The 26,177-nt window shown below is 45.2% G+C and overlaps 1 protein-coding gene across 1 annotated transcript in view; it reads left to right on the forward strand.

Annotated features, from left to right (window-relative positions):
• LOC143026377 (eukaryotic translation initiation factor 2-alpha kinase-like) overlaps nucleotides 1-26,177 on the forward strand; it is a gene marked incomplete in the record, with an annotated part of 71,710 nt that overhangs the window by 29,296 nt on the left and 16,237 nt on the right. The window contains 8 exon segments of the mRNA XM_076186645.1: nucleotides 2,270-2,426; nucleotides 8,804-8,966; nucleotides 9,330-9,475; nucleotides 16,418-16,540; nucleotides 17,241-17,384; nucleotides 18,346-19,354; nucleotides 23,774-23,971; nucleotides 25,601-25,765. Of these exon segments, the coding sequence (XP_076042760.1) occupies nucleotides 2,270-2,426; nucleotides 8,804-8,966; nucleotides 9,330-9,475; nucleotides 16,418-16,540; nucleotides 17,241-17,384; nucleotides 18,346-19,354; nucleotides 23,774-23,971; nucleotides 25,601-25,765 (2,105 nt within the window).

Here is a 26,177-nt window from a genome sequence, read left to right on the forward strand (position 1 = left end):
GGAGCGTCTGTATATATATATATACATATATATATATATATATATTCATATATATATATATATATATATATATATTTATATACACATATATATATATATTTTTTTTTTAAGAGAAGGTTAGATAATTGTGTGGATGGAGATGATAGGTGGTAGTGTACATGGAACTGCTTAGTGTAGGCCTTATGGTCTCTTGGAGTCGCTTCCATTCTTATGTTCTTAAGTATTTTAAATCATACACATTTAATGTTTAAAGTGCACAAGTGATGTGTAAGTAGTCATTCAATAAAGAAATTTATGATTTTCTTAAGAGAAATTTATCATAACTCACAAAGATATGTGTCACTGCAAATTCATATCATGGCATATTTTAAATAAGATTTTTGTGAACAAGGTTCTAATGATGTTACTTATGCTTCTGAAGCTGGCATGTGCATGCTAATGGCCTCCCTTCTGCTTGATGACACTCTTGGTCTGGGCTGGTTTGGTGAGGCTCTTATCATCTAGTTGTGATCTAGAAGACTTAGAGAAAGAATTAGTATAATAGGCTGTCCTTACCAGTAATAAGAGATGCATATTATTTAGCTGAAGTAGGTGGTTAGCTTGTGGCTTTTATACTTAAAATTGGTCTTGAGTAATGTAGTATAGTTTTAATCCCAACACTATTGGCAGACCTAAAGATTTGTGGCTTATTGAAACAATTTTCATTATATGATGGTGGAATTTAGACCAAAAAGGGCATTCATTTCACTGAGGTTTCCTGTGCAAACAAGTAATTGATCATGGTGGTAATCAATCAGTCTTCCATAGGCAAAAATGAATACCCCTTGGGATATTAAATGAAATGTAGAGAGATTTAACCACTACATTAACAGCAGTTTGCTGCAAAGACAAGTGCTACCCAGTATAGAATGGGTTAATTGTAATTTCTTCACTACTCAGTGTACTGGTGATATAATTGGAAGCATGCTTGTCTTACATTGGCTTAGCTGTGGGTGTGAATCCCACAATCCTTTCCAATTTCCAGTAGTGACTTTATCTACCCCAATAGTCCAAATCCATAGAGCAAAAGTGACTCTTTTGGTCACAGGTATGTGTCACCTGGAATAGGCTCCTCACCTTCTTCTTCACTGCTGAAGGTGTTCTGCAGAGATGAGTAAAATGGCCTGGTGGCAGCCAGAATAAAATTAAAAATATTATTTGGTGTAGATGGTGTTGTCAGAATACAGTGAGTCCTCCTTATACGGTAATTCTTTATCCAGTAAATTCACAGTTACGGTATTTGGTAATTACTACCCTCAATTCTATTTATGGTAAGAGAATTCACAGATACGGTATCCGCTAGATATTTTGAAGAGGAAAGAGCAGGGAGAAGGTACATCTGCCATATCCTATTACAGGTAAACGTCGACTTACGATGGCATTAGGTTCCGATAGATCCATCGTAAGACGATTTCATCGTAAGTCGATCCCCAATTTGTGTATCACTCTGTTCCGTGGTCACTGTACCTAACCTACCTGTATATTAATCACCAGAGATACTGAAATCGATCGTTCTCTCTTTCACCCGCGAATTTTGAAAACCACAGAGAATGGGATTCAGGGCACATTTGAGAGAATGTAAAAACACAGGGGCGACTACAATAAATATAATCAAGACGTCGAAATGGCAGCGTCGCGAATCCACTTGCTCCTCATGACGCCTACGTGTGCGGCACCGTATGGAAGGGGTTAAATATATCATATCGTCGTCGTCATCGTAAAGTCGAACAATCGTAAGTCGCGGCCATTGTAAGTCGACGTTTACCTGTATTACATGTTATAATGGGTTCGGTATACAGTAATTTCAATTTGCGGTAAGGTTTTCAGGAACGCATATGTACCGTATAACGAGGACTTACTGTATAACTATTTCCTCGCTCCTCTGCAACATTGCTTCTCTTTGGATTTTTGAGATTGTAGAATTAGTTGCTAAGATGAAAGCTAAGGAGCTTAAATGAGAGGGTGGAAAGGGTGGTGGACATAAGTGAAATGGGTGGGAGTGGTTACTTGCCTTTTGACTTGGCTACCTCCCTTGTAAGGGGGGAAAAGCCCTTAGTATATAGATAGAATTAGTTGCTGAATGATTTAGGATATAACAACAATGAATTGGCTTTACACACCAATTGGATTGTACTGTGAACATTTTTCTGATTTTGGGAAGTGGTATTTTTAATATTTCCTGTGCCTTTATTATGAATAATTTATTTTTGATATGTACTATTGCAAACAGACAATGGATATTACCTGTATGGTGATGACGTGGTCGTCACCCTGAACGACAGTGATGTGTGGCATAACTCCAAAAGCCAGGAAGACCCACGCTTAGAGGAGGAGGAATCAATTCTAGATGTGGCCAATCATATTTACCATGTGTGCTTCCATGTTGGGTAAATATTGTTGTTTTTGCATAGAGAAGTTTAGCTTGAGCTTGGTTTTATGGAGAAAGTAATTATTTTCATTACTCATCCTTGAAAATGTTTTAGGTTATGGATGGAGGGAGTGAAAGGGGCTTTGAGCAAGAGACTGTTGAACAAGGAAGAGAGAAAGCAGGGTATATGGGTGAGTGGAGGATGGCTGTGTATTGATGATACTTTGATGCAGCCTGGATAGATTTTTCCCTTACATCTCTATTTTCCAGCATGAGAGGATAGAGAGGGGGTTGTCAGTTGAGTGAAGTGACCTTGCTGTTGATGTACTGTGTCTTGTTGCATTGTTTCTGACCCAAGTAGTGGGCAGGAGACAGGGATGACCCTTCATCCACAAGGAGCAAAGATGAGATGGTAACATGGGTGATGGGTGGGAGTGGGTGTATGTCTGTGACTTAGCCTCCTTCTATATAAGGGCAAAGAAGCCCTTGGTCTATAGATAGACTCAACCTTGAAGATTTGCCTGAAAAGCTTGTGCTTTTTTTTTTTCCACTTCAGTATAATGATGCCTAAGTAGGTGTCATGAGGCGTGAGTGGGTACACAAGGATGCCGGCATTGGTGTCTTGATTAAACATTCTTTTTGTAGTACATGAGTTACCCCTGTATTCTGTGAACTGGTTTGATCACGTTTTCTGTGTTTATTATTACTCAGAGTAAAAGAGAATGAGTGCACTGCATCACACTACATGCATTATGAAATATAAAGTCACTACTGTATTACTTGTTCTCTTTTACTCTGAGTAATAATAAACAAAGTACACGGGTACACTGCATCACACTACATGCATTATAAAATATAAAATCACTGCTGTATTACTTGTTCTCTTTTACTTTGAGTAATAATAAACACAGAAAATGTGATCAAACCAGTTCACAGAATCTGGGGGTAACTCATGAACAACTGCAAAATATATATATAATCAATACCCCATCTGGGGTATTGGCTGCATGTTGTTATGGCAAAGTAGCATACACTTGATACTTGAGGGTCTATATGGGGCGCCCCTATGGACCAGAGCCGCACATCATTTTGTCTATGATAGAGGAGGACTCTGCTCACAGAGAAATGATGAAACTTTTAATATACTGCTACTGTCCCTCCATTATGCTGTCCCCCAACCCCTTGTTGCTGCCCTGTACCATTTCTCTGAATTTCATTTCCTTGTTTTGCCTACCCTGTGGTGGTGGTGAGTACTGCCACCAAGTATTCCCACATGGATCGTAAGAGGCGAGAAAAATGGGACAGGGATTGGGACCAGGCATCCTTCTCCCTGTAGCCCCACAGGGGACATTCCTAAAAAAATGTAAAGGCATAAGAGGGTCTAGAAGTTTTCCAACCAGCACCCTATGGTTTGGGTCTTTTAATGTGCGTGGATGTGATACAGGTGAGAGTAAAAGGGAAGAGATAAGTAGTATGTTATAATGAGAAGAAAGATGGATATGTTGGCTTTGAGTGAAACTAAGTTAAGAGGGAAGGGCAAATGTGAGTTTGGGAGTGTAATTGGGAGGCTGTCAGGAGGGAAGAGAGGGCGAGGAAGAGAAGGGGTGGCAATACTAGTAAGTGAAGTGATAGTTAACCCCTTCCATACGGTGCCGCATACGTAGGCGGCATGAGGAGCAAGTGGATACGCGAGTCTGCCATATCGACGTCTTGATTATATTTATTGTAGTTGCCCCTGCATAATGACATACTCTCTAAACTGTCTTCATCATATTTTCTATGGTTATCAAAATTCATGGGTGAAAGAGAGAATGATCGATATAAGCGGTGACTATATTTTATGATGCGAGTATTATTACGACACATCGTATATCTGGCAGCTAATGCTGCCCACGAGATTTTGGCCCGTACTGAAGAGGTTAACGTGTATTGGAGTGGAAGGAGGTTCCCTCAAGGATAATGTGGATGAAGGTGAAACTGGTAAAGGAGATGTGGGTTTTTGTAAGTGCATATGGGCCTGGTAGTGAAAAGAGTGTAGAAGAAAGGGAGGCTTTTTGAATAGATTTAAATGAGTCCATAGAGGGATTAGGGAGGAATGTCAGTGTAGTAGTATTGGGAGACCTTAACGCTAGGATAGGAAATGAACCAATTGACGGAGTGGTTGGGAAATGTGGAGTTCCAGGAAAGAATTGTAATGGAGAGTTGATGGTGGAGATGTGTCTGGAAAGAGAGTTGATGATAGTAAATACAGTGTTTCGGAAGAAAGTCAAGTATAAGTACACATGGGAGAGGGTGATGGATGGAAGGGTGGTAGATAGAGCATTGATGGACTATGTAGTGGTAGATAGGAGTATAATAGGAAGAGTTAAGGATGTACATGTTCTAATGGGAGAGAGTGGGGAATATCAGATAATTTTTTGGTGGAGGGTAAGTTAAGAGAGGAGGATAGATGGAGAAAGAGGAAAAGGACAAAAGGTAGGGAGGTGCTTAAAGTGAACTCTTTAAATGAAAAGGAAAAGGAGAAGGAGTAGAAGCTGAGAGAGGAGTGGAAGGGAGTGAAGGATAGAGTAGAACTAGGAGTGGAGGAGGAATGGGGATGGTTCAAGGAGGGAGTCACAAAGTGTGCAAAGATGGTGTGTGGAACAAGAAGGATTGGAGGAAATAGAAGGAAAGGTAGTGAATGGTGGGATGAGGAAACAAAGAAGGTTGTAGAAGAGAAGAAGCGAGCTTTCACAGATTGGTTACAAAATAGGACGAGGGAGTCATATGAGAGGTACAAAGAAAAGAAAAGAGAAGTAAAGCACAAGGTAAAGGAGGCAAAGAGGAGAGCATATGTGAAATGGGGTAAGAGTATGACAGAAAATTTTGAAAGTAATAAAAAGATGTCTTGGAAAGAAATTAAGAGAGGAAGAGGAGGTGAATCAAGTAGAGAAGAAAAGGTAAAAGGTGCAGATGGAGAGATGATAATGGAAGAGAAGGCAGTAAGGGGAAGATGGGCAGAGTATTTTAGGGAGTTGCTAAATATGAAGGAGGATAGGGAGGGAAAGATAGCTGTAGTGGGAAATGCTAAGAAAATGAGTGATGAGTGAGGAAAATGGAGGAGAAATAAGGAAGGATGAAGTGAAGGCAGTTGTTAAGATGATGAGAGGAGGTAAGGCACCTGGTCTGGATGGATGCCATGCAGAATGTCTAAAAAAAAAAGGAGGTATAGTGATAGTGGACTGGCTGGTGAGGTTAGTTAATGTGTGCTGGAGAGAGGGTAAAGTGCCAGAGGACTGGTGGAGTGCCTGTATAGTGCCACTTTACAAGGGAAAAGGGGACAAGTGTGAGTGTAGTAGCTTCAGAGGGATTAGCTTAAGTGTAGTTGGGAAGGCTTATGGGAGGATCTTGATTGAGAGGATTAGGAGAGGAACAGGGAGAGTAATTGGTGAGGAACTGTGAATTTAGGACAGGTAGAGGTTGCGTAGGTCAGATTTTTGTGGTAAGACAGATATGTGAGAAAGCTATAGAAAAAGGTAAGGATGTTTTTTAGGCTTTTATGGATCTGGAAAAGGCTTATGACAGGGTAGACAGAAAGGCACTTTGGGAGGTTTTGTAGATATACGGGATAGGAGGAAAGCTTCTAGGAGCTGTCAAGAGTTTTTACAAGAGTAGTAGAGCATGTGTCAGGATTAGAAATGGAGAGAGTGAGTGGTTCAAGGTAAAGGTGGGACTTCGTCAGGTATGTGTAATGTTGCCCAGGCTATTCAACTTATACATGGATGGGGTAGTGCGAGAGGTAAATGCAAAGGTGGTGGGTGAGGGATTGGAGATGGTTAAAGAAAATGGAGAAAAGTGTGAGGTGAGCCAACTGTTGTTTGCAGACGACGCTGTGCTTGTAGCAGGATCAGAGGATGGATTGAGGAAGTTGGTGACAGAGTTTGGGAGAGTGTGTGGTAGAAGAAAGTTGAAGATAAATGTGGGTAAAAGTAAGGTGATGAGATGTACTAGTGGTGAAAGTCGCAGCAGACTGGAAGTGAGCATTAAGGGAGAGCGACTGGAGGAAGTAGATAGTTTTAGATACTTGGGTGCGAATGTGGCTGGAAAGGGTGGAGTGAAGGTGGAGGTAGAATGTAGATTGAGAGAAGCGAGTAAATTCCTTGGTGGACTAAAATGTGTAATGAGGAATAGACATTTGGGAATTGAGGCTAAGAGGAGACTGTATGAAGGAGTGATTGTGCCAACAGCACTGTATGGGGCAGAAACATGGAACATAAGAGAGGAAGAGAGAAGGAGTTTGAATGTGTTTGAGATGAGGTGTCTGAGAAGTATGATAGGGGTTACTAGGCTAGATAGAGTGAGAAATGAGGAGGTGAGGAGGAGAACATGGGAGGTAAGGGAGTTGGGAGATAGGGTTGATGAAAGAGTATTGGGATGGTTTGGACACATGGAAAGAATGAGTGAAGAAAGGCTAGTAAAAGAGGTATGGAAGGCAGATGTGGAGGGATTGAACAGGAGTGGGCGACCTAGGATGAGATGGATGGATGGGGTGAAAGGGGCTCTGGGGAAGGGGAATCTCTGTTGAGGAAGGACGGGAGAGGACAGAAGACAGGGGTGAATGGAGAATGGTTGTATATGGATGATGTTGTGATGCATGAGGTGGAATGGGTGGGGGGATGGGGGGTGAAGTAGTATGTGTGGGAAAATTTTGACACAGCCCAAAGGGATTTCTCCCCGTCTTCTCCTTTTCTACATGGAGGGACGGAGAGGGGGGGTCGCTGATTTAATGAAGCGGCCTTGCTGTGGATGTGCTGTGTCTTGCGGTACTGCCTCTGACCCAGGGCAGTGGACAAGATGCAGGGATGACCCGTCATCCAGGAGGTGCCAAGATAAGAGGGAGGGTAGAGGGCAGAGGAGAGTGGAGTGTATTTAGGGATGGAATGGGTGAGAATGGTTTTTATGCCTTTTTCTTTTTAGCTACCTCCCTTGTATGTATGTATGATGCAGATGCCAGCATCCTCATGTACCCACTCATGCCTCATGTAGGCATCACCGTACCAAAGTGGTTAAGACATTTTAGGAGTCATTTGAAAATATAGGATAAATGCCATGGCTAAAGGACAGTGTATCAATCAGTCTGCTACCTCAGGTCTCTTAAGGTTTCCAGGTAACGTGGAACCACACCTTCAGGTAGGGGTGGCAGTTTGTTCTTGATGGGGTCATCAGCATTAAAAGGGAGTGTCTTTTTGTGGGTCATTGTCTCTGCAGAGTTAAAAGAACATATAGTTAGATTACATCAAGATAATTTTTTTTTTATTTTTTTAACTTTGAATTGTACCCTTTATTATGTAAAGATACAGGGATGACCCGTCATCCAGGAGGAGCCAAGAGGGAGGGAGGGAGTGGTGGTGAATATGAGTAGAGTGGGTGGGGATGAAATGAGTGGGCATGGATTTATGCCTTTTGACTGGCTACCTCCCTTTTAAGGGGGGGAAAAAGCCCTTGATATATGTATGTATGCATTACTTAAAGAAGTTAGGATAAGTAGATTCTTGAAAAAAATAACCAATCAAATGGATTTTAAAGCTATAGTGGTACTATTTACTTGCCATTGTGTTTGTACATACATATAACAATAGCTTTTCCCCCCTTACAAGGGAGGCAGCCAAAGTCAAAAGGCATAATTCCACTTCCACCCATTTCATCTTGACTCCTGGATGATGGGTCATCCCTGCATCTCACCCATTGCCCTGGGTCATGAGCAATGCAGAAAGACACAGCACATCAACAGCAAGGCTGTTTCATTTAATTGGTAACTCCCCCCCCCCCCCCCCAATCCCCTCATGCAGTAACATTGAAGACAGGGAGAAATCCCTTTGGGTTGTTTCAAAATATTATTCACACATAACCATTCCCCCTATCTCCCACTGACTCCCATGCATCACAGTATTATCCATACACAGCCATTCTCCTTTCACCCCTATCTTCTGCCTTCTCCCTTCCTTCCTCAAGAGTCATGCCCCTCTTCCTCAGTGCCCTTTTTACCCCATCCATCCTTGGTCATTCCCTCATGTTCACTCCATCCACCTCTGCCTTCCACACTTCTTTTACTAATCTTTCTTCACTCATTCTTTTCATGTCCAAACCATCCCAATACTCTTTCATCAACCCTGTCTCCCATCTCCTTTTCCACCCCTACTCTCCTCACCTCCTCACCTGCCCATTTCTCATTCTATCCAACCTTGTAACCCCTGCCATACTTCCCAGATACTTAATCTCAAACACATTTATACTCTCCCTTATGTTCCATGTCTCTGCCCCATGCAGTGCTGTTGGCACATATTAATTCATGTGTTTCATTTGATAGTTAAGAAGGTAAAGTTGCTCTTATTTCATTTGTACTTGTAATTTTTACAGGCCTGAGATGTGGCTGAAACTAGCGGGAGTGTTTGCCTGTTATGCTTTGTTACATATGCTTGTCATTCGGTACGTCCTGATCCGCATGCGTCGACATTTAACAAGACAGGCTGTCAGGATGGTGCAGCAAATGTTGAACAACATTTTGCAAAACAATCCCACAGTAAGTTTGGGTATATGGAAAGCATGAGTGAAGAAAAACTAGCAAAATGAGTGTGGAAGGCAGAGGTGGATGGAGTGAACTTGAGGAGAAGACCAAGAATGGAATAGATGTAGTGAAATGGGCCTTGAGTACAAGGAGTGTCTGCCAAACAGGGAAGGGAGAGAGTAAGACATATATGTGTGAGTGGAGAGTGGTTGTGAATGGATGATAAATTATCATGACTCAGAGTTTCTTCCTGTGTTCTCTGTAAATTCATGCATGGATGAGGGGGCAGTTGTCATATAATGAAGTGGTGAGAGTTATGATTATTATTATTGTTATTTATTTATTTATTTATTTATTTATTTATTTTTTATACTACAGGTTGCCAATATCATCCGTGGCCTAGGGGTAGATCCAAATCCTCTCCCACCACTGGAAATGCCTAGAAATCCAAGTTCAGAAACTGCAGAGGAACCAAGTCCTTCACCAATACAAGATTCGGAGAAGACCCCAGGATTTACTTCCAGGTTAGAAGAGTGTGAACATGGAATGTATGAAGGATGGGTGTATGCCTTTTCTTAGCCACCCCTCTTATAAGGGGGGAAGGGCCTTTAAGTATATGTATGTATGTGAATAAGAATTTCATATCCCATTGTGTTCAAGTAAAAGAAGGTGATTTGAGAGTTTGATCATGTAAGAATGGTGCATTCAATCCTGCTGTTTCAAACTCATCCTTACCCATCATTTGTCTTTCTCTCTCCATCCATCCATCCATCCATCCAGCTGTCACCCATTCCTACCTCCACCTTGAGAGTTTTACTGACTGAAAACTCACAGCATTACAGAAGTTGGCAGTGGTCCTTGGGCCCGACCATAGATCTTTGTGGGAAGAAACATTGGACTATTTTTTGTGTTGTATTAAAACAACATTTCTGTCACTGGCTTATAATAGTAGGAGGAGGGGAGCATTTGTCAATTGCCAGAGTAGAAGAAAAACAAAGATGAAGTAGAGAGAAATCTTGGGCTAGTTCCAGAGACCAAGTGTCAGGGGCTGCACTTCTAGATAGAGATTAAAGTTTAAAAAAAAATGTAATTTTCGCAGGAAAATTAATTTTCCCCTGATACAAACCTGAGGTACTCCTTACCCAAGGATACGCGGCGCGTTTCTACCGCTAACACTGTGTGTGCTTGAAAACACCTCACTCCGAGGGTCTGGGCAACCATTATCCTCAGTAAGGGGCCCTCCTGGGGCAAGGGGGCCCCCCCTCCCCCCACAAGGGTAGGAGGGTAGAAGCTCCATTGTCTGAGCCAGGTATGAAATTAGTCACGAGGGTTGACAGGCCAGGGAGAAGGAACTACTAGCGGGGTGGATGAGGAGGGCCATTAGAGGTAAGGAGTACCTCAGGTTTGTATCAGGGAAAAATTAATTTTCCTGCGAAAATTACATTTGTTCCGAAGAATACAAACTCTTCGGTACTCCTTACCCAAGGAGACTTGGACTTAGAGGGGAAGGAAGTATTTGTCTAGCCTGGGAAACCCTTGTAAGGAGAAAATGTAGAGTGCTAAGATCTACGTTGACCAGACCCTTATACATTCTCCGAAACTGTGAAGGGCACCTGGATCTGTTCCCAGAGTGGAGACAGAGAGGGCATACTCACTTTGTACCCCTTGTAGGGCTCGAACTGATTCCCTTGGAATGCTTGAGAGCCCTCGGTGAGGTAAGGGAATGTAGGAGTATGAGAAGGACTTGAGATAGGTATCCCCGTGGTTGCCGATCCAGAACTTGGATGAGGCTTCAGGGTTGGCTGTGTGCCATTGGTACGGGGTATGTTATCTCAGGACTTCTTGGGCGGCCACTATGGGGCCTAGAGAGAAGGTCCCTAAGGATTCCCACATGACATCTTTGAGGTAAAAGGAAGTGAACGTAGTCTGGGACTTCCATATACCTGCTTGAAGGACCTGGTTGACTGACCGATTCTTTCGGAAGACTAGGGAGGGCCCTATTGCCCTGAGGTCATGAGCTTTTGCTCCAGGGTAATCCGTGGGGCTCGAGGCGTAGGCCCTGCGGATGACTTCCTTGATCCAGTAAGAAATGGAAGTCTTAGTGACGGGCTTGGGTGTACCCCTGGTAGAGACGAACAGTCTTGGCAAGTCTGGTCTAAGATGCTTCGTCCTCTTGAGGTAGGTCCGGATAGCACGTACCGGGCATAGGACCATTTCTGCATGTTCGCCCCCTACAAAGTCGTCCAAGGAAGGAATACTAAAGGACCAGAATCTAGGGTCGGCTTTGGCCGGATCCTGGTTTTTGGCAACGAATTGGGGCAGAAAAGTGAAGGAGACCTCTTGCCATCCTTTCGAGTGGGCGACTCGATAAGAGATGGCATGCAACTCCCCGACCCTCTTGGAAGACGCCAGGGCCAAGAGAAAAACTGTCTTCAAGGTGAGGTCCTTGAAATTAGCATCTCGGAGGGGTTCGTAAGGGGGGCCCCGCAGAGCGTTGAGGACTAATGCCACATCCCATGGAGGAGAAGTGATCTCCCTGGGGGGGCATGATTTTCTGAAATGTCTGAAGAGCATGGAAATTTCTGGAGACAGGGCTAGATCCATGCCCTTCAGAGAAAACACCTGATTAAGAGCTGCCCTATAGCCCTGCACTGCCGAGAGGGAGATCTTCTTGGACTTCCGGAGGAAGTGGAAGAAGGAGGCAATCAGAGGAATGGTGGCTTGCTCTGGGGCTATTGCTCGGGAGTGGCACCATCCTGCAAAAGCATTCCACTTCCCTTAATAAAGGGCAGCTGAGGAAGAGCGAATAGGGGAGGACATGTCTTCTGCCACTTCTTTGGGGAAACCCTTCTCTAGGAGGATCCGGACCATAGTCTGAACGCGTGAAGCGCCAGGGCTGACGGGTTCTTGTGCCAGGCCCCGTTGACTGGTTGATGTAGAAGGTCGGGTCTTCCCTGAAGGGCCAGGGGCTCCTCCACTGCTAGCTCGAGGGCGTCTGGAAACCATGGGGCTTCCGGCCACCAGGGAGCGATCAAAGTCATCCGAAGGTTGGATGCGGTTCGTACTCTCTGGAGCACCTTCTGGAGCAAGGGAAACGGTGGGAAAACGTAGGTGTCGAGGTTGTCCCAGCTTTGCAGAAGAGCATCCTCTCCCGCTGCCAGCGGATCCGGGAGAGGGCTGAAATACACCGGGAGCTGGTGGTTCCATCTGGTGGCGAAAAGGTCCACCAGAGGGGAGCCCCATTTGTTGATGAGGAAGGTCGCCACTTCCGGATGGAGGGACCACTCCGTGCTGATTACCTGACTCCTTCTGCTGAGGTGGTCCGCCCAGACATTCTTCTTCCCTGGGATGTAGCAAGCTCTGAGTGCCACTTGGAGGTTCTCGGCTAATAGGAGGATCTCCATAGTGAGATGGCAGAGGTCCTGGGAGACTGTGCCCCCCTGCTTGTTCAGGTAGGCTACTACCGAGGAATTGTCCGACATGATGCCCACAACTTTCCCCGAGATTTGACCCGAGAAGTGACGGAGAGCCAGCAGTACCGCTTTCAATTCTAGCCAGTTGATATGGGCTGTCTGCTTGACCGTGGACCAGGAACCGCTGACGTGATCGTCGTTGAGGTGGGCCCCCCAGCCCTCCTTGGAGGCATCGGAGAAGAGGAGGACTTCGGGGGGAGATGGGCCGAGGGGCATCCCCACGAGCAGGTTGCACGGGTCCTTCCACCAGAGAAGAGAATGCTTGACCTCTCTGGTAAGGGTGATGTGTTGACGGGTGTTTCCCCTTAGCGGGGACCACTGGGACTTGAGGAGCCACTGTAGGGGTCGCATTCTCAGTCTGCTCCTGGGTATTAACCTCTCGACGGAGGCCATGTGGCCCAGGAGGACTTGGCACTGTTTGGCCGTGAGGAACCCGGTCGATAGTGCCTGCACGACGAGAGAAGAGAGATTCTGGATTCGCTTCTGTACTGGGAATGCCTGCATGAGGGAAGAGTCCAGAACCATACCCAGGTACGTGACTCTCTGTCTTGGAATGAAATCTGACTTTGTCTGGTTGACCATGGAGCCCAATTTGCGGATGAAAGCTAGGACCGTCCCCAGGTGGTCGCGGCATAGCTGGGCGGAGTGTGCCAGGATCAGCCAATCGTCCAGGTAACGGAGTAGGCGAATCCCTCTGGAGTGGGACCACGCTGAGACGAGTTTGAACACTCTGGTGAAGACTTGGGGTGCTGTGGAGAGGCCGAAGCATAGGCAGGTGAATTGAAAGGTGGTGCCCTTGTGGACGAAGCAGAGGAATTTTCGGGATGAGGGATGCACAGGTATTTGGAAATATGCGTCCTGGAGGTCCAGGGACACCATGAAGTCCCCTTCGCTGATAGACGCCCTCACGGCCTCTGGGGTGTCCATCCGGAACTTCGTCAGGGAAAGGAACTTGTTGAGAGGAGACAGATCGATGACAGGTCTCCACCCCCCTGTAGCCTTTGGTACTAGGAATAGCCTCGAGTAGAACCCCGGGTCCGGAGTTGAGACTTCCTCGAGTGCTCCTTTCTGGAGCAGAGTGGAGATTTCCTCCACTAGGGCCCGCCCGCGATCCGAGTCCGGATGGTAGTTGCTGACTTGGATGGGATAGGGGGAGAGGCTGGGGATGGTGTGAAAAGGAAGACGATAGCCTGCCTTGATAACCTGGATGGTCCAGTCCTCCGCCCCGGCAGCCTCCCATTCTCTCCAGTAGAGAGAGAGGCAACCTCCTATCCTGTGCGGGAGGGCAGGCGAGTTCCTAGAATTTCCTGCGTTGGGGTCCAGAGCCTCTATGATGTTTGCGCCCCTGTTCTCTATTGGGGAAGGGGCGGGGCTTTCCTGTCTGGGCTTTGGACTTCGAATGGGGAGGGGGCCCGTCTTCCCGCTTAGGGAGACGAAAAGGCTGCCTCTGCGTCTGAAAGGACCGAGGGGTCGATGTGGGGGTGGTCCTTGGCCTCGAGCTAGAGACGGCTGTTCTCTCGATGGCTCTGTTGTGTAGCAACTGGTTGGTGCTAGTGATTGCCGAGTCCACCACATCCGGGGGAATCAGCGTGTGGGTGAGCAGGGGGGCCCTCCTCAAAGGAGCATAAATCTCCCTGAGGAGGGGGTCACTGGGGTCCCCGAGGATGGTGTCTCTCCTGCGGGACTCGAAGTTGGCCCAGGACGTTGAGAGACAGGAAGCCTGATGCTTCAGGGCTCTGCTCGCGCTTGCCAAAAAAGCCTGGAGGTCGCATTCTTCCTGGGGTTGTAGTTCGGGTAAGAACTCCCTCGCCGAGGCAAGGAGGCGTTCTAGCCAGGAGTTCACCGCCAGGGACAGAGCCAGTGAATGAATGTGGTCGCTGACTTCCCTGCCGGAGAGGAGGACGTTTCGTCTGCGCAGCGACTCGGTGTCCGCCTTAACCAGCTCTGGTAACCTCGCCGGGATCGAGGCTGCTCTGAGGGTTGACCCCGATGGGGTGTAGAAGCGCTTCTGGTGTTCCAATGGGACCGGAAGCCAACGCGCCTTCTCGGTCGTCCTTGTTGCGAGAGCGTCGGAGGCCTGGGCCATGGCTCTCGCCGTCTGCGTACTCCATGGAAGGTGGAGGGGAGTAGGCTGGGCTTTCTGAGAGTTGGCCGTCATGAAGATGTCAGACTCGAATGTGGCTTCCTCTTCTTTCGGGGGGCCCAGTCGATTCGCCCTCCGAACCCTCGCGAGGACGTCCGAGAAGGAAGGTGGGACCACCATCGAGGATTCCGACTGGGAAACGGGAGGGGAAAGGGAGCGTGCCCCCCCCCCCTACGGCGCTGTGGACATCGTCGGTAGGAGGGGTCGGCACGGGCAGAGAGGAACCGCACGCTACCATCCTCGTCACTGATGGGTTCAGGGGGGGGCTGAGCAAGTGGAAGCTGGTCGAGGGGGGCCCTGGGGGGCGGAGACTCCTCACGAGCTTCCGTGCGGTGCACGAACCGCGCTTGAGAAGCGCGGAAAAATTCCCGTTGGGCCTCCATCTGTTCCTTCAACGTAGTGACGAGTGAACAGAGAGTGGGGAGGAGGTCCGGGGAATGTCCTCTTGGAGAGTCCCGCCTGGGTGCGGATGGTCCGGGAGACGCCAAGGGGAGACTGCCTCCTCTGGACGAAGCTGAGTCACCTACGACGAACGCGCGTGTGGGTACACCTCGGGCTTCCTGCCCACCGGGCATAGAAAGGGTTCCGGTGATGACCCGGCTCGTCTGACGATAGGTGGAAGGACTGGGGGTCACCCGAGAAGGAGAAGAAGCTGACGCGCTCCGAATCTCCGAACTGGGTTCCTTTGTCCGTGGGGGGGTGGAGCTGCCAGGTAGCATCGCGGGGCCGGCGGACGCATCCGGGAAAAATCTCGTACCCAGGGGGTAGTTCGCGGGGGTCAGAGGCGCGTGCCCGTCGAAGCTAACCACCCTGTGGGCAGGAACAGGAGACAACTTAGCCTGAGACTGACTCGGGGCGGCTATTGTACAACCTTTCCGTTTACTACGCTTAGGAGGGGGGAGACAACTGCCCGCGTCCTCCGCCGACGTAGCATGCCTTCTCTTTGTGTCGGGTGAGGGGGGAAGCCATCTTCCTTGCCCGCGTACTTTGACCCGTGGCTGCACCTTCCGGTGAGCATGAAAATACGTGGACCACTGCTTATCACCCCATTGAGCGCACGTAGTACACGGGGATGAAGGGGAACATTCCAGATTCCGACAATGGATACACCAAGAGTGTGGGTCCACAGTTGTCGGTGGGAGAATAGCCCGGCAGCGAAATTCACCGCGGGCAAAGGCACACATGCTATCGCGAACAACAACACTAGGACCAGATTCCATACTTACAGAGAAGCGGAGAATACCCGGTGGAGATTAAAGAGAGGGATAAAGGGAGGGAACAGGGGTCTCAAGCGCTTCCAAGCAGGGGGAAGGCGGCGATGCAGGACGTTCCACACAAAGGACGCCGTTGGAAGGGTGTAGAAGGCCGATGCAGAGTGCGTGCCTTTCATTCGAGACAATCGAACGTTGTCGGGTTTGGCGCAGGAAATTAATTTTTCCTGATACAAGCACGGGAGCGGGGAATACGGTCCCCGAACTGAACTTCAGTGTAAGCCGGACTGTGAGAGATGTTGACTCGATCGCTACCGCTTAGACAATGGAGCTTCTACCCTCCTACCCTTGTGGGGGGAGGGGGGGCCCCCTTGCCCCAGGAGGGCCCCTTACTGAGGATAATGGTTGCCCAGACCCTCGGAGTGAGGTGTTTTCAAGCACACACAGTGTTAGCGGTAGAAACGCGCCGCGTATCCTTGGGTAAGGAGTACCGAAGAGTTTGTATTCTTCGGAACAATTTGCAGGTACCCATCATTAGACCCACTAATATGGATACAGTGTATTGATTTTTATGTATATTTGTGTTATGTACCTTCTGAAGAGAGTTGAATATTCTTATCAATGTGTATACTATTGCAGATATTTGACTGACTTTGAAGCACTTCACTGTCTAGGACGCGGAGGATTTGGAGTGGTATTCCAAGTTCGCAACCGGCTGGATGAAGTTGAATATGCTGTCAAGAGAATTCCCTTACCTGCCAAGTGCGTATGAGTTTACTAAAATATAATAAGGGGAAAGGGAAATGTCTGTTGAGGAAGGACAGGAGAGAACGGAAGATAGGGGTGAATGGAGAATGGTTGTGTATGGATGATGCTGTGATACATGATGGGGAGTGGGTTGGGGATGGGTGGTGAGGGAAATGTGTGAAAAATAAATTGATGCAGCCCAAAGGGATTTTGCCCCATCTTCTCTATTTTCACATGAGGGGACGGAGAGGTGGGGCTCACCAATTTAATGAAGTGGCCTTGTTGTGGATGTGCTGTATCTTGCAACACTGCTTCTGACCCAGGGCAGGTGGTGAGATGCAGGGATGACCTGTCATCCAGGAGGAGTCAAGATAAAAGGGAGGGAGGAAGGTGAATGGTAGTGGAGTATGTGGGGATGCAGTGGGTGGGAGTGGGTTTTATGCCTTTGATTTTTGCCTATCTCCCTTGTAAGTGGGAAAAAGCCTTTGATATATGTATATAACAAACCTTAGATTATAATTTATTTATTTACATACTTATTTGTTTATTTATTTAGGGTGCCTCCTTTGTTTTGTGATCATGTGTGTTCACTTTTGTAAGAATTTGTTGTTTGATGTTGGTGGAAGATTTTAGATGTGTAAGTTGCATGAGGATATTAAAGTTATTTTATATTTAAGATTTTCAAGTCGATTGTATATATTCCTTTGCTCCTCAGAGAATCATCAGCAGAAAGAGTCAAAAGAGAAGTTCGGGCTTTGGCCAAACTTAATCACACCAACATTGTGCGCTACTACAACAGCTGGTTGGAGACGCCACCCCATGGTTGGTTAGACACTTCAGATGCCTGGTGGAAGAAAGGGTGAGAAAATATTTAAATAAATGAGGGTCAATCAGGAGTTGGGAATAGGTAGGAAACAGACCCCAACCTAAGTACAACCACCTCACAGAAGACACAGAGTATCTCATTCTACATTGCTGTACACGTCCCATTCAGAGAACAACAAAGATCTCTTCAATGGGTGACTTCAGGGCAAAACCAGTGGCCATGGCCTAAGGTCCATGGTTCTCCTGCTAGAGAGATCTGGGCTAATGTATCATGGGAGGACCCCAGGATTTACTTCCCCAGGGGACTAACTGCTTTTCACTCCAGTTTTTTTTTAAGTGTTGATGTTTCAACTTTCCCATCTTTGTTCACATTGAGCCATTCTTCAATATGCTTTTTTCATTTTTCCATAACCTCTCCTTCCTTTGTTAACTGTGCCCTACAATAATGATGACAGTTGCTGCCTCAAGTTTCACGCGTGTGAAAACTGCACCCCCACAGTAACTAGTTTTAGTCCTTGGACCTTTCCGCAGGTCTTTTTTGCTAAGATCAGTTTCTGAGTCACCAGTTAACAGAAGGAAGAGGAGTTGTAACAGGTTGTCAGCTCCTTGCAAAAGAAAAAAAGGAAAGGTTAATAGATGGTAGTGATGAGATGTTTTAGCCGACTGCCTCCCTTGTGAGAGGGAAGAAACCTTTTGTTATATAGATAGATAAAAGATAAAGCTAGATATTAAGGTACAGTACCATATCGTGGGCAGTGGGTGGGATACTAGGGTGACCCATCATCCATGAGGAACTAAGATGAGAGGTGAGAAAGTGTGGTAGATGGTAGTGGAATGGATGGGAGTGGGTATATGCCTTTTTACTTGGCTACCTCCCTGGTAAGGGGGAAGACTCCTTGGCATATAGATAGTCCATATAGTGGATTTGGGTGTATATAGAAAATGCAATTTAAATGATGAATACAAGTTTAATCATATATTTTTGTGGCCCTCAGGGATATAGTCTCCAGTTCAGTGTTCTCTCCTGAAGTGGAGGAGGAGGAAGAAGAAGAAGAAGAGGAGGAGGAAGGGAATGAAGAATATCCTGGTAATATTGATGTTAGTGAAATGGATGATGAAGCTTTTGGACTTCAGTTAAATCCAGGATTATTTGAAAATAAAACAGTTGCAGCTGAGCAAAATGGGCTGGATAAGGGGGCCACAAATTTAAGTCATTTGAGTCCTCCTCTTTTCCCAAGTGATTTTCACTTACCTCTTGGAATGACAGAATGGAACACTGACCCTAAGTCCTCAGCTGATAACTCAGAGTCTCAGTGGAGCTCTGAAGAAGTGTCTCGAGTGCAGAGTGAAAACAACTCCTTTGATACTAACTTACAAGACTTGTGTAGTGGCAAAGAAGACAGTATCACGGGAGAAAATTCAAATACATCTAATAATTCATTTGACATTGTTTTTGAAAACACAAATGAAGACACTTCTAGTAGAAGTAATGTGTGTGTAAATAGCAACTCTAATGACTGTGATAAAAAAAATTCTAGACAATCTGAAGAAAGTACTGATGCTCAAAGCTTCTCCATAGTGTTTGAGAATGGAGAAGAAACTACCAGTAATTCAGGGCAGACCTTGCCTGAGAATAGCAAAGACAAATCTAGTCAGGGTAATGAAAATAAAAATGGTGACCTTCAGTGGCGAAAAGAATATGGAAGGACAGTAAGTGAAAGTAGCGGGATAAAGTTTCAGAAAAGAAAACGAAGACCCACTACCCTCAGTTTGAACGAGGAGTGTAAAAGTGACTCCAATGAAGATGTTCGACTCCGAAAGGTGCCAGTTCCAAAACCAAGAACTCTACTGTACATCCAGATGGAGCTGTGTCAGAAGGAAAGTTTACGGGACTGGCTCAAACAGAACAACAACCGTCAGCTCAAGATATATTCTATTTTTAATGACATTGTAAAAGCGGTGGAATATGTTCACGATAATCATCTAATGCACCGAGACTTGAAGGTGAGTGTGTATTAGTTTTGTGTTTATGAAGGCAAAAAAAGTGAAATAAAAGTACATTAATGTTATAGATTAGGATTTGTGGATGCTCACTGGCAGGGCAGGTTAGAGTGTTGCTACTTGTAACAGAGTTTGAGGTGATGGTGGTTCGAACCCTGCCACAAGCAAGTTGGACAAAAAATGGTTCATTAAATTTCATGCTACAAAGTCCTCTGTAGGGGGCACTGTTGTAGCCCTCTGATAAGGGGAGTTCACTACATTAAACCAAATCACATAAGGAGGTCTGTAACCTTAGTGCTTACCCTCTCATATCTCCTTGTAGTAGTTGGAGACATAGAAACTAACTCAGATCCATACACATGTCCAGCATGCACAAAACCAATAAACTTTTCATTCACATCCATCAGATGCAACATGTGCCATATATGGATCCACTTCACGTGTACTACACTCACCAACACAAACCAGTACACTAAGATTTGGAGCTGGAACCACCACACAGCCCAAGGACCAGTGCCAGCCACTATGGGGCTGTGGGTTTCCAGTCAGTGAAAATTGAGGCAATAATTATTATGAATTATATGTACATTCATGTATATACCAAGAGCTTTTTCCCCCTTATAAGGGAGGTGGCTAAGCTAGAGACATGTACCTATTCCCACCCATTTCACTTCCCCCACCACCCTTTTCACCAATCCCATCTCAGCTGCTCATGGATGACAGGTCATCCCTACATCTGCCAACTGCTCTGGTTGAAATACAATGCAGCAAGACACAGTACATCCACAGCAAGGCCTCTTCACTTAATTGGGGACCCCCCTCTCTGTCCCCTCATGCAGAAAAGAGAAGATGTGGAGAAATCACTTCTTTGCATAACAGTATCATCCATACACATTCTCCACTCATCCCTATCTCTTGCCTTCTCCCTTCCTTGCTCAACAGACATTCCCCTCTTGCTCAATGCCCTTTCACCCCATCCATCAATCTCATCCTCAGTTGTCCCCTAGTTCACTCCCCCACATTTGCCTTCCACACCTCTTTTACTAATCTTTCATCACTCATTCTTTCCATGTGTCCAAACCATCCCAATACTTTTTCATCAACCCTATCTACCACTTCCTCTTCCATTTGTGCTTTCCTCCTCACCTCCTCATTCCTCACCCGTTTTAACTTTGTAACCCCTACAATACTTCTCTGACATTTCATCTCAAACACATTTAAACTTTCCTTTCTGCTTCTTTTAAATATCTACATGTTAAAGGGAATTCTTCTTCTAAGGGGGTTTGCTATATCTTCACCAATCAGAATCCAATCCTCATCCCTCCTATCTTAGCACCTTATAGAAAGTATCATCCCTGTCCTCTGCCACACACCTTAGTTCCTAGGCAATCCAGCAAGATACAGTGCTTCCAATCAGTTATACCTTTTTCAAAATTCTTTCTTCATCTCTATGGAATTCTATGTTATGTTCATTTCTAGCTTGTTGTTCCCTAGACTGTCTTGTCTGAGGAATGCCATAGTTGGAACAGGGTTTTCCTACAAATCCTTTGTGGAGTGTTTTTGGTATGCATGATTGTGTACAATGCAGTCTTCCATAATGTGTTCCATGTTATGGGTTGGTGTTTGCATCCTGAACAGTTGTCTGCAGTTTCTAGCCTGTTTGTATTCTTCCTACAATCTGTTATTCTCTTTCTCAATTTTTTCTGTCTCATATCACATATTTTTTCTTCTTTTGCACCAGAATTCTTTTGAACCATTTTTTTTTCCACTCTTCTTCCAGCAGGAGTGGAAAAACTGATAGCAGATAGGGCTGATGAAAGAGTATTGGGATGGTTTGGACACATGGAAAGAATGAGAGAAGAAAGATTAGTAAAAGAGGTGTGGAAAGCAAAGGTGTGGAGATTGAACTTAGGTATGACCAAGGATGAGATTGACAGATGGGGTGAAAAAGGTTGTTCAGCAAGAGGGAAATGTCTGTAGAGCAAGGAAAGAGAAGAAAAGGGATGAGTGGAGTGTGGCTGTGTATAGATACTGTTATGCAAGGAAGGGAGGGGCAGGGGCATTGGAGGTAGGGGGTACTTATGTGTGAATGATATTTTGATGCAGCTGAAAGGGATTTCTCTATGTCTTCTCTTTTTCTGCATGAGGGAATGGAGAGGGAAGGGGGGTTGCTGGTTAGTGAAATGACCTTGCTGTGGATGTACTGTGTCTTGCTATATTGCTTCTGACCCAGGGCAGTGGGTGGGATACAGGGATGACCTGTCTTAAATGAGGACCAAAAATGAGAGGGATGAAAGGGTGGTGGATTGGAGTGAAATAGGTGGCAATAGGTACATGCCTTTGACTTGGCTACCTCCCTTATAAAGGGGAAATAGCTTTAGGTATATACATAGATTCTCAAGCAAACCCTTGACACAAATATGCCTACATTAGTTGTAAATGCCTTGGAGGATTAAAAGTGTCATGAGAAATGGTATTTGGCAATGGATGCAAAGAAGAGACTATATGAAGGGGTGATTGTACTAACAGCACTGTATGGAGCAGAGACATGGAATTTAAGAGACACAGAAAGGAAAAATTTAATTGTATTTGAGATGAAATCTCTGAGAAGTATGGGAGGGGTTGGATAGAAAGAGAAATGAACAGGTGAGGAGGAGAGCTGGGGTGGAAAAGGAGATGGTAGATAGGGTTGATGAAAGTATTGGGATGGTTTGGACACATGGAAAGAATGAGTGAAGAAAGGATAGTAAAAGATGTGTGGAAGGCAGTTGTGGATGGAGTGAACTTGAGATGACTAAGGATGGGATGGATGGATGGAATGAAAAGGACATTGAGCAAGAGGGGAATGTCTGTTGAGCAAGGAAGGGAGAAGGTACAAGATAGGGATGAGCAGAGAATGGCTGTGAATAGATGATACTGTGATGCAAGAATGAGAGGGTAGGGAGTGGTTATGTATGAATGATGATGTGACGCAGCCTGGAGTGATCTCTCCATCTTCAATTTTTCTGCATGAGGGGATGGAGAGGGGGAGTAACACATAAGGAGGTCTGTAACCTTAGTGCTATATCTTGCTGCATTGCGTTTGACCCAGGGCTTTGGGTGGGATACAAGAATAACTCATCATCCATGAGGAGCAAAGATGAGAGGGAAGAAAGGGTAGTGGATGGGAGTGGAATGGGTGGGAGTTGGTACTTTGCTTTTTGATGAAGCTACCTCCCTTGTAAGGGGGAAGAAAGCCCATGATATATAGATAGATAGTTACAGAAGATGAGTAAGATATCCAATTTTTTCCCCATTTCTCATGTTATGTGAATTCCCCATCAATCTTATTCAAAGAGACCTGTAATTTCATTTTTATTTTTCTTCTACTTTTGTCAGTTAGAATTCAAGCATTACACTCATCCCTTGTTTTAACATATATAAAGGGGCGAACATTAGTCCAATAATGTCTATTGTCTGTAGTTACTGACACTGCCTGTAGTGGTTCCTATCAACAATTATATTATGAAAGAAAGAGGAATAACACCATACCATACTTTTAATCAAATGCACCATCCAATCTGAAAGTGTAAAATACCTGTACATTGTGAATATACTCTATAATACAGTAAATTCAACATGTCTGTACAGTAGTGGCTTATCAGTAATTAGATTATGAAAGAAAGAAGAATAATACAGTACTGTACTTTTAATCAAGCACACCATCCAGTCTGACAGTGTAAAATACCTGTACACTGTAATCATACATACATACATACATATACCAAGGCTTTTTCCCCCTTTCAAGGGAGGTAGCCAAAAAGGGAAAGGCATAAAAACACTCCCACCCATTTCATCCCTAAATACACTCCACACCCCTCCCACCCTCCCTCTCATCTGAGCACCTCATACATGATAATACAGTAAATTCAGTATTTTTAGTTTAAAATTGGTTTGTTTTCAGTGCTGCCACAACTCCATCTACAGCATGTGGGACTTACAGACTCAGTCATCTGCAACAGATTTTGTCTGTTGCTTCTGATATCTGTTAAATGGAGGTCCTTTAAGATGAGGAATGAGTCCCTGTTTGGGTGGAGCTTTAGGAAGCTTGCTGGCTGAGTGGGTTAGGGTGTTGTTACTTGCGGCAAAGGTTGAGGGGATGGTGGTTCAAATCCTGCTACTGGCAAAGTTGAACCAAGGGCATGGTTCATAAAATTCCACACTTCAAAGTCCTCTGTGAGGGGCACCATCCTAGCCTTCTGATAGGGGGAGTTTGTGATGTTAAACCATATCATCATCATGTTGGAATCTTTTTAAGCAGTAAATCCAATCTTGCTGGTGTAATATAAAAAGACATTTGATTCCATGCAAAACTAATTACCTATAGCTACATGGTTATCATAGGTGGATCTTTTAAATTTACATTTAATTTCTTCCTAACAGCCATCCAACATTTTTTTCTCCCTGGATGGGGAAGTAAAGATTGGTGATTTTGGTCTTGTGACTGCTATAACTGAAGAAAATGAAGTTCGCACTCCAGGGGACTCTTTATATAAGTTTTCCTCGGGTAGTCACAGCCTACCACATCAACAGCAGTTAACCAAGGAAGTTGGAACACAGTTATACATGAGTCCAGAACAGGTGAGATAAGTAGAGTCTAGGAAGAGTGCCTTATGCTCAGTTTTCCTTAAGAAGGTAATTTTATTGATACACAAATGCAACCATCACATGGAAGACAATGAACACCTCATACACTGCAACAACTTTGTCATACTTGTATGTCAACCAATGTGATGGTTGTTGCCAATTACCTGGGAGTGATGATTTTCCTGCAAGAGAGACCTGGGGCTATTGGCCAACATCATGCAATGGTCATAAAAATTATCTGATTGATGTCACTGACCACTAGCAACTTTCTCACATATACATACATACAACAAAGGTTTTTTCCCTCTTACAAGGGAGGTAGCCAAAACACAAAGATATGAAATCCACTCCCACCCATTCCATCCCCACATACTCCACTCCCATTCACCCCCCTCCCTCCCTCATATCTTGGCTCCTCCTGGATGATGAATCATCCCTGCATCTCACCCACTGCCCTAGGTCAGAATCAGTGTTGCAAGACACAGGACATCCACAGCAAAGCCGCTTCATTTAATTGGTGACCCTCCCCCCTCTCCATTCGTGCAGAAAAAAAAGAAGACGGGGAGAAATCCCTTCAAGCTGCATCAAATTATTTTTCACATATACTCCCTCACACCCCCATCCCCCACCCACTCCCCTTCATGCTTCACAGCATCATCATTGCACAACCATTCTCCATTCAGCCCTATCTTCTTTCCTCTCCTGTACTTCCTGAACAGACATTCCCCTCTTTCCCAGTGCCCCTTTTACCCCATCCATCCATCTCATCCTTGGTTGCCCCCCCTCATGTTCACTCCTTCCACCTCTGCCTTCAACACCACTTTTACTAATCTTATAAACCCAAATTTTTTATCACTTTTTATTGGAACTTGGTAACTTTGTATGTCATTCTCTTAGATGGCATATAAATGAATTTAAAGCCAATTTTTATCAATGAAAAAAGAAGGGAAGAGATGGGATCCTACGAGCATACCTCCTATGCTGTATATTACATAAAAGTAGATTCTCATATACATACATATACCAAAGGCCCATTCTCTATTATAAGAGGATTGGCTAACCAAGTTATGCACCTATCTAGACCCACTTGTTTTCCCTTATATGCTCCTTGATTGGCCACCTCCCTTAAAAGGGGAGAAAAGGCCTTTTCAATCAGTCAGTCATTCCATTGGGTCTGGTCTCTCTTATAGAAGACCCAGCCTTCATACCTTTTGTTGTAAGTATGAATATATGTGACAGAATCACATTTAAGGATGAAACGCACGAGAGGCTGTTTAGCCGCTCAACCGCTGCGGCTGTTTAGCCGTTTTTATAGAACACACTACTTTTAATGGAATTGCGCGCATTAGCGGTTAAGTAACTAATGCGCGCAATTCCATTCAAAGTAGTGTGTTCTATAAAAGTGGCTAAACAGCCGCAGCGGTTGAGTGGCTAAACAGCCTCTCATGCGTCCGTAGCCTTATACATACATATACCAAAAATATCTGGAGGTCATGGGAGAAAGGGTGGTGGATGGGCGTGGGACTGGCTATATCCCATATACAGGGGAAGATGCCCTCAGTTAATAGGTATATACATGTGTGTATGTATGCTACATTTAACTTATCCCTCATACTCTTTCAGGTGAATGGGTTGACATATGACTTCAAAGTTGACATCTTCTCCATGGGACTCATATTTTTTGAGATGCTGGTACCATTTTCAACTGGAATGGAAAGGTTACAAGTCATGCAGGCAGTTAGGGAGAGGAACTTTCCTGAAGGGTTTAAGGAAAAGTATCCAGATGAGGTAAGACTCATAGTTCCTCTGTTGTCTTGTGGTATACATTGAACTATTTTTTATCATAATAAGAAGAGAGCCTCTATGAGGTAATTAGTCAGAGGGGGGACATTTTAAGAGAGCAGGTTGAAGAGGTTAGCTTCATGAGGCAAGCAGCAGGGTGCTGGTGGGCAGGTGACAAAGACTAACCGAGCCAAAACACAGGTGCATTAGGTGAGGTAGGTCACAGGAACTCACAAGGTGAGGAAGGTTGCTGGGATTAGCTGGGCAAGGCAAGGTGCAGGGGTTAACTTCACAATGTATGTTGCAGTAGGGGTAGCTTTGCCATATAATGAAGTAGTAGTGGTAGACCAGTTCTGGCTGTCAGGCCCTGCTGTAGAAATGAAGTGTCTTGCTGCATTGCTAGTGGTGGGGTAAAAGA

Source organism: Oratosquilla oratoria, chromosome 6 (genome assembly GCF_046742065.1).
Source record: "Oratosquilla oratoria isolate Oo_2021 chromosome 6, ASM4674206v1, whole genome shotgun sequence".
NCBI classification, from domain to species: domain Eukaryota; kingdom Metazoa; phylum Arthropoda; class Malacostraca; order Stomatopoda; family Squillidae; genus Oratosquilla; species Oratosquilla oratoria.